The following is a 12708-nucleotide window of genomic DNA, read 5'->3' on the forward strand; positions in this document are numbered from 1 at the left end:
GAACATGAAGAAGCAAATCCATCTTAGCTGCCGTGCCGTTAATGTTGCCAATTTGACCACATCAAATGTTGGACTCACGAACGACACAACAATATTTGTCATAAAGAAACTATAGCTTCAAGCACGTGTTTGAAAGAAAAGAACCAGAACTGCAATCCGTGAATTTAACCACTTCACTTCAAACCGCTACCTACATCAGATGTTAAGTTACGAGTATCCACACTGGACCAAATTCTCTTCAAGAGAAGCCAACGACAACCCTTACACAAATGTTCAAACAAAATCCTTCAAAAACGTAGTCACCCTTACCTTCTTCAGTTTATACCAAACAATATTTACTCAAAGACCGATCAAGACAGCTTTTGACAAATCTATAAGCACGAACCAAATAATTCTAACAAAGGAGGACCTTGAAAAATGTTATATCCACGAATACACAGGGAAACATGTGTCACTTGACTACTCTCGACCCTGAAATCGAATGCTGGTGCGTCAACTGCCACCATCATGAAAATAGGTAACATCCGCATCATTGAAACACCAGGACTACAGAGTTGAGATTTAAGTATAAAATATTCGAATAAATATACAAAACTTTCAACAGAATAATAAACTGCTTGAAATTATGTTTTAGTAAATTAAAGCAATTTGTAAATATCTGTCCAAAACTTCTTCAACAGTATCAGACTCATCTTCATATGCAAACCTACACTTAATTGACTTGGCTTGCAGTTTTCCCCAAAACTTAACACAATTATAGCGCTTTGCGCTCAGGGCGCCTTTGACAGCCTTTTTTCGTTCTTCTTGACTACATTAACTTATTCATTTGTTTCATCAAACAGCAACAACCAAAGTTTCATGAACCTAATACATAACATCATACTTTTATTTTTAGCTCTGATTCTCTTGTAGCTGTTGCATTTAATATTTTCTTAAAAAGTGACAACTCAACCAGTCATTCGCACTGGTGCCTTCATTTCCTACACGCTCGCCTTGAAAGTCAACAAGTCTGAATTTGCATGTCTTTCACAATTATGAGGACTAATGCGGAACCCATTTACCTAAATGGTGCTATGACAGGAACGTTTGGAATTGAACATTGAATTGACTGCATAACAGAAGGATTTATATTCTTACTGAACAATTTTACTATTAACTCCTGAACATACCTTGACATTAGCTATTTTGACTCAATGTATAAACATTACCATAACATCGTATAGGAAACAGAATTCATCTCAATCAGTTTTGTCAAACACTTTCAAAGGAATGTCATATGGTATTGCACCCAGAGCAATTGAACTCTATGACTCATTCGTGTTATCTTAACTCCTTTAGCATAACTGAACTTCAAAAACTCCTCAATAAGTTTAACATATTAAGTTTCTTCGTTCTAACGGTTTATTGTGTTTATGAGCGCATTTTAACACTCCAGCTAGTTTCCATCTTATATCTAACATTAAATTGTGAAATCTTTATTTCATGCTTCTTTCCATCTATTTCAAACTCCATGAAAAAATCTGTTTCATGCTGTTATGACAAAAGTTGCGATTATATTTGAGTCCAAACAACTCTGAAAGCAAAAGTTGCTTTCATTCTGAAGACCAAGTTTGTTTGAAGCTTTACGTCCGTATTTTCCGTTTGGGTCTTGTACTTTGCCAAATAGAACAACATTTATTCTCATAAAATATGACTATTCTGCTATGCGTATGAAACAAAATGAAGCAAGAAAGAGCACATGAACTAGTAAACGAAAAACTCACTTTAACCATTGGCAAGGCCAAATGCATTTTAGTCCATTGGGACCGATGGGACAAAAACTAAAAAAGTCATTGATTCTCGATACCTTTTAACACTTATGACCCATCATAAAACAAACTTACAACCAGCAAAGTCCTCAATTATAAATGATGGAACGGTGCAATATATAAACTCTACAGTAGAATCCTCATTAGTGAAAGTATTAAATGTTCTTCATGAATTGTTAAAGAGCTTTCGAATTTGTCAACGACAACATTTAAATGCCTAAAGAATTTAGTCAATGAATGAGAAACAAATTCTCGGCGTCTGGTAGCAGAATGATGTACACCTATGACATTAGGAATATATAACGAACATTAAAGATAACTGAAAGGAGGGAAGGTGACACCGGACCACAAGGAATAAAGGGACCTCAAGGAATACAAGGAATACAAGGAATACAAGGACCTCAAGGCGAAAAACGGTTTGATGGAAAGGATGGAAAAGATGGAAAACTTGCTAAATCATGGAATGGGACCTTATAAAATACTGGTTTACCTGCTTCATTGGAGTTTTCAATCCAAATCGGAAAGATGGGCGGTACTTGGGAAGAAGGTTTAAATGACTTTAAAAATGCTTTGAACTTCATTTTCAAATGTATATCGGATACTAATTAAAACTTTATCTGGTTGGATGCAAGAAACAAGGAGGTACAATAGATACTGTAAACGTATAGCAAACAATGCATACGGGATTGGATACTTTACGACAAGCACAAAATACCTAAAGAAGCAAAATTGAGTATTCTTGGCTCAGTATCAGACATGCATTGAAGATTGGCTTATAGGTATTTGACATCTTTAAAAACATCACGTCAAGTCTATTGCATGACTACAAGAAAGATATAGATTTTTACATATGCTATGGACGTACATTGAATGGAAAGCATAAGGAACTTACTTAAATGCTAACAATTAACTTACCCAGGAACATATTAAGCATTTATAAAGTCCTTTTGTAAAACCTGGTGCATCTTAACATTTAGGTCTTTGAGAGCAAGAGGCATTGAAGTCAAGAGATGCAGAAACTCCACAGAACCTACAGAAGGACTGAACAACAGAAACTCCAAAAGAACCACCAAAACCAACAGGCTAATGAAATATTGTTCAATATTTTTCAGAGGTACTCTGTTCTCATTGCATACATTCAAGGAAATACTTAAGAAAGCATGACTTGACTTTAGGAGATGATGAAAGTTCTGTATATCTTTCGTTCCAGTTTCAAATAGCAAACTTTGAGACAGATAATGTTTAATGTTATGACAACATCATTCTGATTTCAACAAAGATATGATGAACGACCCATGACCCCGAACACGGTGGAAGAGAAGGTTTTTACAAACATCCATTAAAGACAGGAAAGGTTTTAACTCAAAGTCTCATTAATTGACACCAAAGAGATGGCGAAGTGGACGGTTCTTCAAGAGCTGAAGAAAAGATACTTCTTTCGGGAGGTGGTGGTAGGCATAACTTTGACAATAAATGAGATTAGAAGAGAAATTTAGCCGAAAAAGCAATAAAGGAACATAAAAACACAATATCTCCGATATAAATGAAACTTCAACTACATTAAATAGTAAAGCAGATAAAAATGAACTTGACGCACATGAACAAAGTTTTGAATTCAATAAACACCAACATCTCCGATATAATGAACTTAAGCTACATTAAATAGTTAAAGCGGAAAAGAACCGATGTTCATTATATATACTTCAGACGAACAGATTATAACGGACTAACCATGATATTTAACACGAATGTGATGAAGCGAAGACAAAAAATTGTTTAATGGAAAAGAAGATATAATACATTCGTGCTAAAGGTTTATGACATTAAGCTGTACTGTACAGTATGATGTAGGCTAAAGCACCAGAAAGCATTTGTTATACCGCGCTGAAATTTATGCTTCTACTTTCAATGTTAACGGTGTATTAGTTGAACCAAGATTTAGTTAAAGAGTTAAGGCAAAAATAAACGTTTTGAAGATGCTATTAAAAGTAAGCGACAAAGATGAACTTGACGCAATGGAAACAAAGTTTTGAATATCTCATAAACACAACAATCTCCGGATATAAATGAACTTCAAGCTACATTATAGACCAGTAAAGCCGACAAGAACCATTACACATAAAATCCTTCACTACTGTTAGAGCTGATGACATAATATTGAACTTTGACCTTGTTCAAGTAGCCCATTAGAGAATCCGAGTACAAGCGTAAAAGACTACTCTTAACAATTTTAGATTAGAAGTTGCAGGAATATCGAAGATCATGCCAGAAACTTTGAAGCATATGAACTACCAGCAATGTTAGATAAGAAAGCAGATAAAACTTATGTGGATGCAGAACTAACAAAGAAATTTTCGAAAACCAGATACAATGACATTTACAACAGAAATTATAAATGGTGAACCAGCAACTCCATTTTGAATTTGTTAGAGGTCTTCAACAGATACTTTTGAATTTTTCTTGGAATATTCTATTGAACTCAACAATTACATTATAAAAGTGGAACAAATGCCATTTCATCGGAGATACATTCAATGTATTTAATGACATAAGTTTCTTAGACAATGTTTTATAGGAGTTACTGAGCATATATGATTAAAAAGTTTTTAAAATAAAAAAAATTTTTATTATTCCTATAGGAGCTGTTTATACGTCTATGAATCCAATAAATCCAAACATTTTATTTTGGTGGTAGATGGTATGAAATAGTGGACAGTTTTCCATTCTACACTAATACGCAGCAATGAAGATGGAGGTTCAAAGAAAATAGGTATATTTGAAAACCTTCCTTCACATATGCATAGAGTTCAGTGGAAAGAACATCTGTGGAAGCGAAACCATTCACATTCAATAACAAAAAGAGGTTATACAATCTTGCAGGCGGGTTCGGATAGACAGGGAATGCATAGATATGATATTCAACTGACCAGTAGATTCAAGCACAGGTATTTTTCTGTGGAACTCTGCAGAAATCATACACATGTGTTGTAGCTGTATTAACAGACCCAGCAGGTAATGGAAAAGATTATGATGCCTCCTTAATTATAACAATGCACGCTTGGAATACGAGTTGGTCTAAAATCTTTAACTTACATAAATGAGCTTGAAAGAAGTATTCGAACAACATCCATGGAGGTCATTTAAGAAGTTCAATGAAGCTGCAAAGAGTCTCGGAGATTTACTAACAGAGCTGAAGTGAAAAGGTTCTTTGACAAAAATGTTGTACATCAAACAAAAAATAAAACCCTTACGACTACTTTTTACCAATTTACTCCAACACTCCTGACGCATACCAATTTGACACTCTCATTCAAAGCAGAAAAGGAGGGACATAAACCTTCCTCATCTTCATAATGTTAACACTCGTAAAAGCATATGCATATTCCAATGAAAATAAAGGAACTCGTGAAGTGTTAAGAGTTTTACAAAGTTTGTAGCAGAACATAGCCAAGTATTTTTAACATCAGGACAAAGACGGTTGCATACCTCAGCAACGAAATCACAGAATTTTCTCATTAAGCATAACAATAACTCACTACACTACTGAAGACCATAACCGATAACATACTCGGTTCATTAACCGCTTCATAAGAACGCTCAGAGATTTAAATCAAGAGCGAGACTTTACCAGAGAAAACAATGAAACATTTCATCAAGTTTACAATTCCTCACACATTCTACAAACAGGACATACACCAAATTTCAATGACACAACACAACAAGAAGAAAAGTATATACAAAAGAAACGAAGTCAAACCAACAATATCAGAAATTCAACAAATATTACCCTCATTCCTGCGTACAAAAGTTCGTGTATGTCTTGACGGAACCAGTTGACAAAGAAACGTTTAAGGTTAAGTCGAAATTATATATCGTAGACTCTACGCAAGGTAATGGATATCTTATAAAAGCTTTGCTGACGACTCCATAGCATTTTACCCTCGACATAAATTAGTCGAAGTAGTAATGGCAAACTTGCTGAAACCATTGACGAAGCAAAGCGAGAGAGTGGTTATTGAAATACTTGACTACAACATAAACGATGACACTTATAAAGTAAGATATGAAGGAGGCGTTGAAGATGTTATACCATCTAGAACTTGAGAGACAAGCCAACACATCTGGGACATTAGAGCGGGAGTACTGGAAAGAAAAAACATGCCAGAAAGAATAAGAAAATTCTTCTAAAACTTTTTCGTTGGATGTTAAATCAGACATGAATAAGAAAATTCATCTAAACTTTTTCATTAGATGTAAATCAGACAAATATAATTTTAGGTGAAGAGCGTCGATGATGTCACCGTTTTTCCTCAACCTCTTTTTTCAACCTCTTTTTACGAAGCGTTTTACATGAATTGTACGATGTATATTTGAAATCCTAAACAGTTTTGTAGCTTCTATTTCTTCGCTGAGGATATCAAAAGTTTTAACAATGCCGAAAGTCTCTTTATATTTCTTCTTGACGTCAGATAGAAGGAAATCTTCTGCTGTTGGATAGTTTTTGTTCAGAAATTCTAACATGTTCATTTTATCTTCTGCTGGCTTTTCTGCTTCTTTCTTTAAGTCTGCATAGTCGTTTCTCATTCTTTCTATCTCTTTGACTGAGTAGTTATATTTCCTAATTGCTGCCTTACATTTTGAACATTGTGGGTTCAACTTTGCGTTATACATTGAAACATTACCTGCTAGAACAACTAAAGCGTCAATTGCTCTCTTCATCTCAAACATAGCGGGTCTTATTTGTTCGTTCCATACTTTGCCTCTTCTATCTTTATCTCTTATTTCCCAAACACATTTTGCAACTAACGAAACAAAGTTGTCGTAGGTCTTAAATTCTTCAGATTTATATATGTCAGAAACATTCTTATATACCATATCGCAATCTTTGTCCATAACTTTATGGTTGCAATGAAAACCAAGGAATTCATAATTTACTTTACGTATGAACTTCTTTATTTCTACTGAGTCAGTTGGTTTCACTTCAATTTCGTCGAATTCAGGAATAGTGAGTTTTTGTTGTTGGATTTCAGGCAATTTGGGTAAATGGTCAATAATGTCCTGCATTTCATAAAGATATTCTTCATTTGTTTCATCTTTCGCACTACAGTCTAAATTACTTGTTAAAAGTTCCTGCTTAATTTTTTGTATTTCTGTTTCGAAAGTAAATGAAGAAGGAATGAAGCTTTTCATCTCTACTAACATAGATGTTGGATTCATGACTAACGAGTTTGGTGAAGTTTTTGTGGACAGAGTCCCGCCGTTCGCGGCTTGAATTGTTGTTGTGCCGATTGTTGAAATCATATCTTTTATACAAAATAAAAAAATAAATAAAATAAAAACTAACTTTATTTTTTCTATCTTAAGGAAATTCACGAAAATTCAAGAGGTGAAAAAAGAGGTGAGAAAACGGGTGACATCTCACCTCTTCACCTATAATATATTTTTGGTCATTTACACTCATTTACGAAGAAGTCATGACAAAGCATTTACGATGAAATCTTGACAAGGCATTTACGAAGAAGTTATGACAAAGCATTTACGAAGAAATCTTGACAAGGCATTTACGAAGAAGTTATGACAAAGCATTTACGAAGAAGTTATGACAAAGCATTTACGAAGAAGTTATGACAAAGCATTTACGAAGAAGTTATGACAAAGTCATGAGGGTGAAAAAAGAGGTGAGAAAACGGGTGACATCTCACCTCTTCACCTATAATATATTTTTGGTCAAAGCTTCCACGAGAGAAAAGATTCCTCATTTGCTAAGGATTCCAAAAATGAAAAAATCGTTGATTTCGGCTGAGAAAAAACGGCAAAAACCCTTCTTCCACGGGAACAAAGAAATAAAGAAGAAATAAAGTAAATTTTTTATTTATTCCCGTGGAAGATAGAGCACTTTTATGACACTTTTTATTCACGACAAACAAGACAAATAAAGAAAATAAGAAAATACGGCGCTGTCGCGGTTCGAACCACAGACCCTGACCCCTCCATAACACCACCTTAGACCACTGTGCTACGTAGCCTGTCGACATAAGATTTTATAAATTGCATATTTGACGTAAATTTATTTCCATCTGGCTTCCCACTGCATAAGATATTCATACGTGTTTGTAAGACATTCATTAAACTTCTTTTCTATTGCATCTAATCTTGCGTTATTTTTTTCAATAACTTGTCTGTATTCTTCATCATCTCCAGCAGTGTTTGGGTCTTCACGTTTAAAATATTCATTGTTAACCAATTTTTTATCTACAAATTTTATTAGTGTTTTGATTCACTTCGTTATGATAACGGTCATATTCTTTCAATACGTAAGTAAGACAAAATGCGTCGTACCTTCAATCTTAAAGCTTAAAGAACTTTCAACACAGTTTTGAGGGTCTGTCAGTGCGTCAATGAGATAGTATTCGAAGTCAGTCAATAATCTTTTTAAAGTCATTTCATACAGGATAAAATTTAATGTTGTGAAGAAATAGTGTTTATCTCAAAAAAAATAAAGTTAGTTTTTATTTTATTTATTTTTTTATCCTGTATGTAAAGACAGATATGTCAACATTAGAGAACACAACAACTGCTATCGTTCATGAAGCCATAAATGAAGAATACGAATACATACAGTATAACAAACAATTGAGACTCATTCGTTCAGTCAAAGATGATATGTATCAAATGCAAAGTATAATGAACGCTCTTCGTTCTACAAAGCAAGCATATCATTGGTTTGAAAACCAACAGGCAAAAGAACTTTTAGAAGAATTTCCTCATATGATTGCTTCCCTCGGAAAACCGAGGGAAGAGATTCCGTACGAAAATCGCAAGAATTTGGCACCTGGTTTGAAAGGTTATTATGTTCATAGACTTTTAGTAAATGCTGTAGCAATGTGGGCTTCACCTCGTTCATTTTGTTGCTAAATTCAGTAAAAATATATTATAGGTGAAGAGGTGAGATGTCACCCGTTTTCTCACCTGTTTTCTCACCTCTTGAATTTTCGTGAATTTATTTCCCAGTCATTCAATAATTAATTATTTTTGAAGAACTGAAGGTGCTACCATGTTACCATGTGCTACCAGGTCATTTAACTTCTCTGAAAAAGTGTGACAACATGACATTTTGACAACACAGCAGGATTAATGCAAAAATAAATTCCAATCATACTTTATAAAGCTAGACCTTCAGGTCTCGCCGCTTAGCGGCTCATTTACAGGTATTTCATCATCAGTAAATGATTCCTCATTATCGTTTGGTTCAACCTGTTTATATAATCCTTTCATTTCTTCTTTCAAAACATAATACCATGTTTGTTTACCGTCTATTCTTCTATGTTTCCTATCACATTTATCCTTAATATCATTTGAAAGTTTTTGTCTTTCATGACTGAAGGTTTGCAGAATAGAGCATTTTCACACGTCATACCTGCACACAATTCATCATAATGTGTATTTATCCATACATCTAAAGGATTTGATGATAATTCAATTAAATCTTGTTTGGCTTCAGTCATCGGTATGATTCGTACATTAAATGATGAAAGGTCATATTGCATAAAATACGTCAGTAAATTATCATAAAATTCCTTTGTGCATGAATCCATTAAATTCTTGAAGTAATCAAATTGACCCTTGAATTTACCATTAACTCTTAAAACTACGTATCTTCTGTCTCCAACTTCAATTTTGACAGGGTAGACGTTGTTAGTTACGAAAATGAAGTTTGCAACGTTCTGAGCTGTTCTTCTGGGTTGATTCTTTTCATTAATTCTTATCTCATTATCCGTAATAATTGATTTCAAAGCGTTGAAGTTTGCGAGTCTGTCTTCACCCACATTCTTGAGTTCATTAAGTACAAGAAACATTTTATTTTCAACTACTGAATTGAAATTACCCGTTAGCTCACTTATTTCGGTAATGTTTTTACATGAATAACCAGCGAGAAGTTCAGAAATAATGTCTGTAAATCTGTTTTTACCTGTTCCCTGAAGTCCTTTCAAAATAATTGCTGTTTCATTCTGATTCCGGGATGTTGAATCATTGATGCAATCCAGCCGAGAAGGTATTTATACACTTCATCGTTATTATCACAAATGGCTTCTTTAATGAAATTCATAAACATCTCAATTTTGAGTAATCTGGTTTTTCGAGAACGTTGTATTTATAACCTTGAAACGTTGAGAAAACATCTGGGGAATCAGATTTAAAGCAAACACCCTTAACGGTTAATGAAGACAATTGATTTAGTAGTACATCCCATGCTGTTATGGTTTTACCTTCTTCTTTAAATAATTTAATCATTTTGAGTGACTCTTTCATGTTTGACTGAAGAACAAATGATATTTGATTCATTTTGTCGTGGATATTATAGTCCTTTTGAATGAAATATTTATTTCCACAATCTACAAAACGGATTACACGTGATAAATCCTCAATTACTTCAGAACTGTTTTTATACTGATGATTTTCAGCCTTGCGTCTAATATCTGTTATCAAAAACGAGTCATCAAGTTTGATATCAAATGTTATTTTTGGCTTACGTAACAAAGGTAAAACATATTCATCATAATATTCTTTTGATATAGTTTTAGAATCTTCACTAAAACAAATGGAGAAGTCATTAAATGTGCATATCTACTACGTGCTTTTTCAAAATTACTTTTTGCATTTTCGTTAAACTGCAGAAGTTATAAACGTTATCGTATGCTTCATTAATTAAATGATCCGGTAACGAATTAATAGCTTGAAACAGTGTGAATAATGTTATTTCTTTTTCTAAATTCATGTTTCCACCGTCATTATGTACTTCAAAATCACAGATGCCATCAACTATGCTCTGAGCTAGTTTATCGTCAATGTTTACATCTTTGTTTTCATTCATGATAGTCTTTATTTCTTCATTCTTCTGTTCAACTCTTACCTTAATATTCAAATCATTTAATATATCATTCACTGTTCTAGTTAATGTTGAATCATAACTTCCACGAATGAATGAGTATGTATTGATTGGTTCTGTTGCATTCTTGCGAACTCTTGAATCAGCCATAACCACTAAAGAACGCTTTGAATCATCCATAGAAGTCATGATATCAATATCATAATCATTGCAGGAATAACATTTAATCATTCTGTTCGAAACTGCATAGAAGAAATTAGTGTTGCAATAAATGTGAAGACCTCCTGAAGCGGTTTTAACGATAACATCTTTATCCGAAAGTTTTGATAAAATGTCTTTTCTAACTGTTTCTTTAAGTTCATCATTGTACGATTTATTGATATCAACATCTATAATCGTTAAATTTGATATTTTATTTACTAATAAAGCCATACCAGTTTTCCTTCCTCTTCCTCCATCATGTTGGAGGTAGTTATGTAAATCAATCCTGTTTTCACCAATTCTTTCGTTGAGGGTTTTAGTTTCTGCCACAACTAATTCCTCAGCTAATGAATCAATAACTTTTTCATCAGAAACGATATAGTTGCTGTTGTTGTTTGTTGCTGTCATTTATATAGGAATAAAAAAATAAAAATAATTCATAACTACCTTCCTCCTGAACTGTTGTCAAAATGTCATGTTGTCACACTTTTTCAGAGAAGTTAAATGACCTGGTAGCACATGGTAACATGGTAGCACCTTCAGTTATTCAAAAATAATTCATAACTACCTTCCTCCTGAACTGTTGTCAAAATGTCATGTTGTCACACTTTTTCAGAGAAGTTAAATGACCTGGTAGCACATGGTAACATGGTAGCACCTTCAGTTATTCAAAAATAATTAATTATTGAATAACCTAAAAACCATGAGACTTTGTCTCCGGACTCTTTGAGTTGAAGTTCTGAGGTCATTTATTTTTGTCAGCAATGAGGTCATGAATGAGGTCATGAATGAGGTCATTCGTGATAAAAATAAAGCTAGCGTAGATTTTACAATACTGCGATGGTAGAGTTTAAGAGTTGTGCTTCAATGTAGAGACAGTCCTTATGGTCTGGAGGTAAGAACACTGGACATTTATGGTCATGAGTGGAGAACATGTCTATCCAAAACTCACGATTGAAGCCAGTTAATTTATAGTATTTAGGATTTGGCAGTGGTGAAGTTCTTGTATGACCAATGAACTCATTTTCAACTCCCTTACTTAAGTTTGAATATAATATAGCTTGCTTTCTATCCCAAATGCCAGGTGTTACAATCTTTGAAAATTCATTTTTCCTCGGAAGCATTGCATCATAATTGAAAACATTCTTAAAATCATCACTTGGTTCAGAGATTTGAAACCTTATACGTAATGGATTTTTTTTCTCTTTAGCGACTTCATTGAATGGTGAGAATACAATGAATTGACAGTCATGAGTTCCATCTTCATTTTTCATTAAATTCATAATGAAAGTCTATAAGTTGTGGCTGACTACCTTCTTCTTTCAGTTGTGCAGAAACTCACGTAAAGGCTGTAAAGTTTGTACTTCAATGTTGAACTTTTTCTCGAACATCTCATTAAATGAAATCATACATTGCAACAATGTTGTATCGTCTTTAAAGTATTTGTATATGTGAATGTTTGGCGCTTAAAGACTGTTCGTCATTTTCTATCTCGGACTTGAAGTATAAAGTCAACCTTTCTGAAAGCACGTGTTAGTATACATAGATGTTATGCCAATGTACTTCTCTTCATTTATGTTCACAATCCAGTCTGTTGGAAACTTAAACGTTACTCTGTTCCCCTTTATTTTGACGTCAGGGTTTTCACTTACTGAACGCAACAGATAAGGTATTTGTCTATACATTTAGTTTTGGATAAAAATAAACCATTACTCTTTCTTTGCTTCAGCTTCTTTAGCTTTTGCTTCAGCTTCTTCTCTAGCTTTCTTTGCCAGCAAACGTGGGTTCTTTTGTCTTCCAGCAGCTAATGCA

General features: G+C 33.8%; 2 protein-coding genes and 3 pseudogenes across 5 annotated transcripts, besides 1 other annotated feature; 1 reads left to right on the forward strand and 4 right to left on the reverse strand.

Annotated features, from left to right (window-relative positions):
• Positions 1 to 87: 87 nt before the first annotated feature.
• Positions 88 to 12708: part of a mobile genetic element that runs on past the window's edge.
• TVAGG3_0179950 (organellar and viral DNA polymerase type B) lies at positions 6143 to 7109 on the reverse strand (the record flags this gene model as incomplete). Its single annotated transcript, XM_051225589.1, has 1 exon — positions 6143 to 7109. A coding segment is annotated over one exon (967 nt), but the record flags the coding sequence as incomplete, so codon positions are not given.
• On the forward strand, positions 8358 to 8723 carry TVAGG3_0179960 (KilA, N-terminal/APSES-type HTH, DNA-binding family; the record flags this gene model as incomplete). Its single annotated transcript, XM_051225590.1, has 1 exon — positions 8358 to 8723. One exon carries the CDS (start codon positions 8358 to 8360, stop codon positions 8721 to 8723), a length of 366 nt encoding a protein of 121 aa, XP_051110576.1.
• On the reverse strand, positions 8985 to 9313 carry TVAGG3_0179970 (annotated as a pseudogene). The gene has a single exon. A coding segment is annotated over exon 1 (329 nt).
• TVAGG3_0179980 lies at positions 10053 to 11304 on the reverse strand (annotated as a pseudogene). Its single transcript has one exon. A coding segment is annotated over exon 1 (1252 nt).
• Positions 11724 to 12233, reverse strand: TVAGG3_0179990 (annotated as a pseudogene). The gene has a single exon. A coding segment is annotated over exon 1 (510 nt).

Source organism: Trichomonas vaginalis, chromosome IV, assembly GCF_026262505.1.
Source record: "Trichomonas vaginalis G3 chromosome IV, whole genome shotgun sequence".
NCBI classification, from domain to species: domain Eukaryota; phylum Parabasalia; order Trichomonadida; family Trichomonadidae; genus Trichomonas; species Trichomonas vaginalis.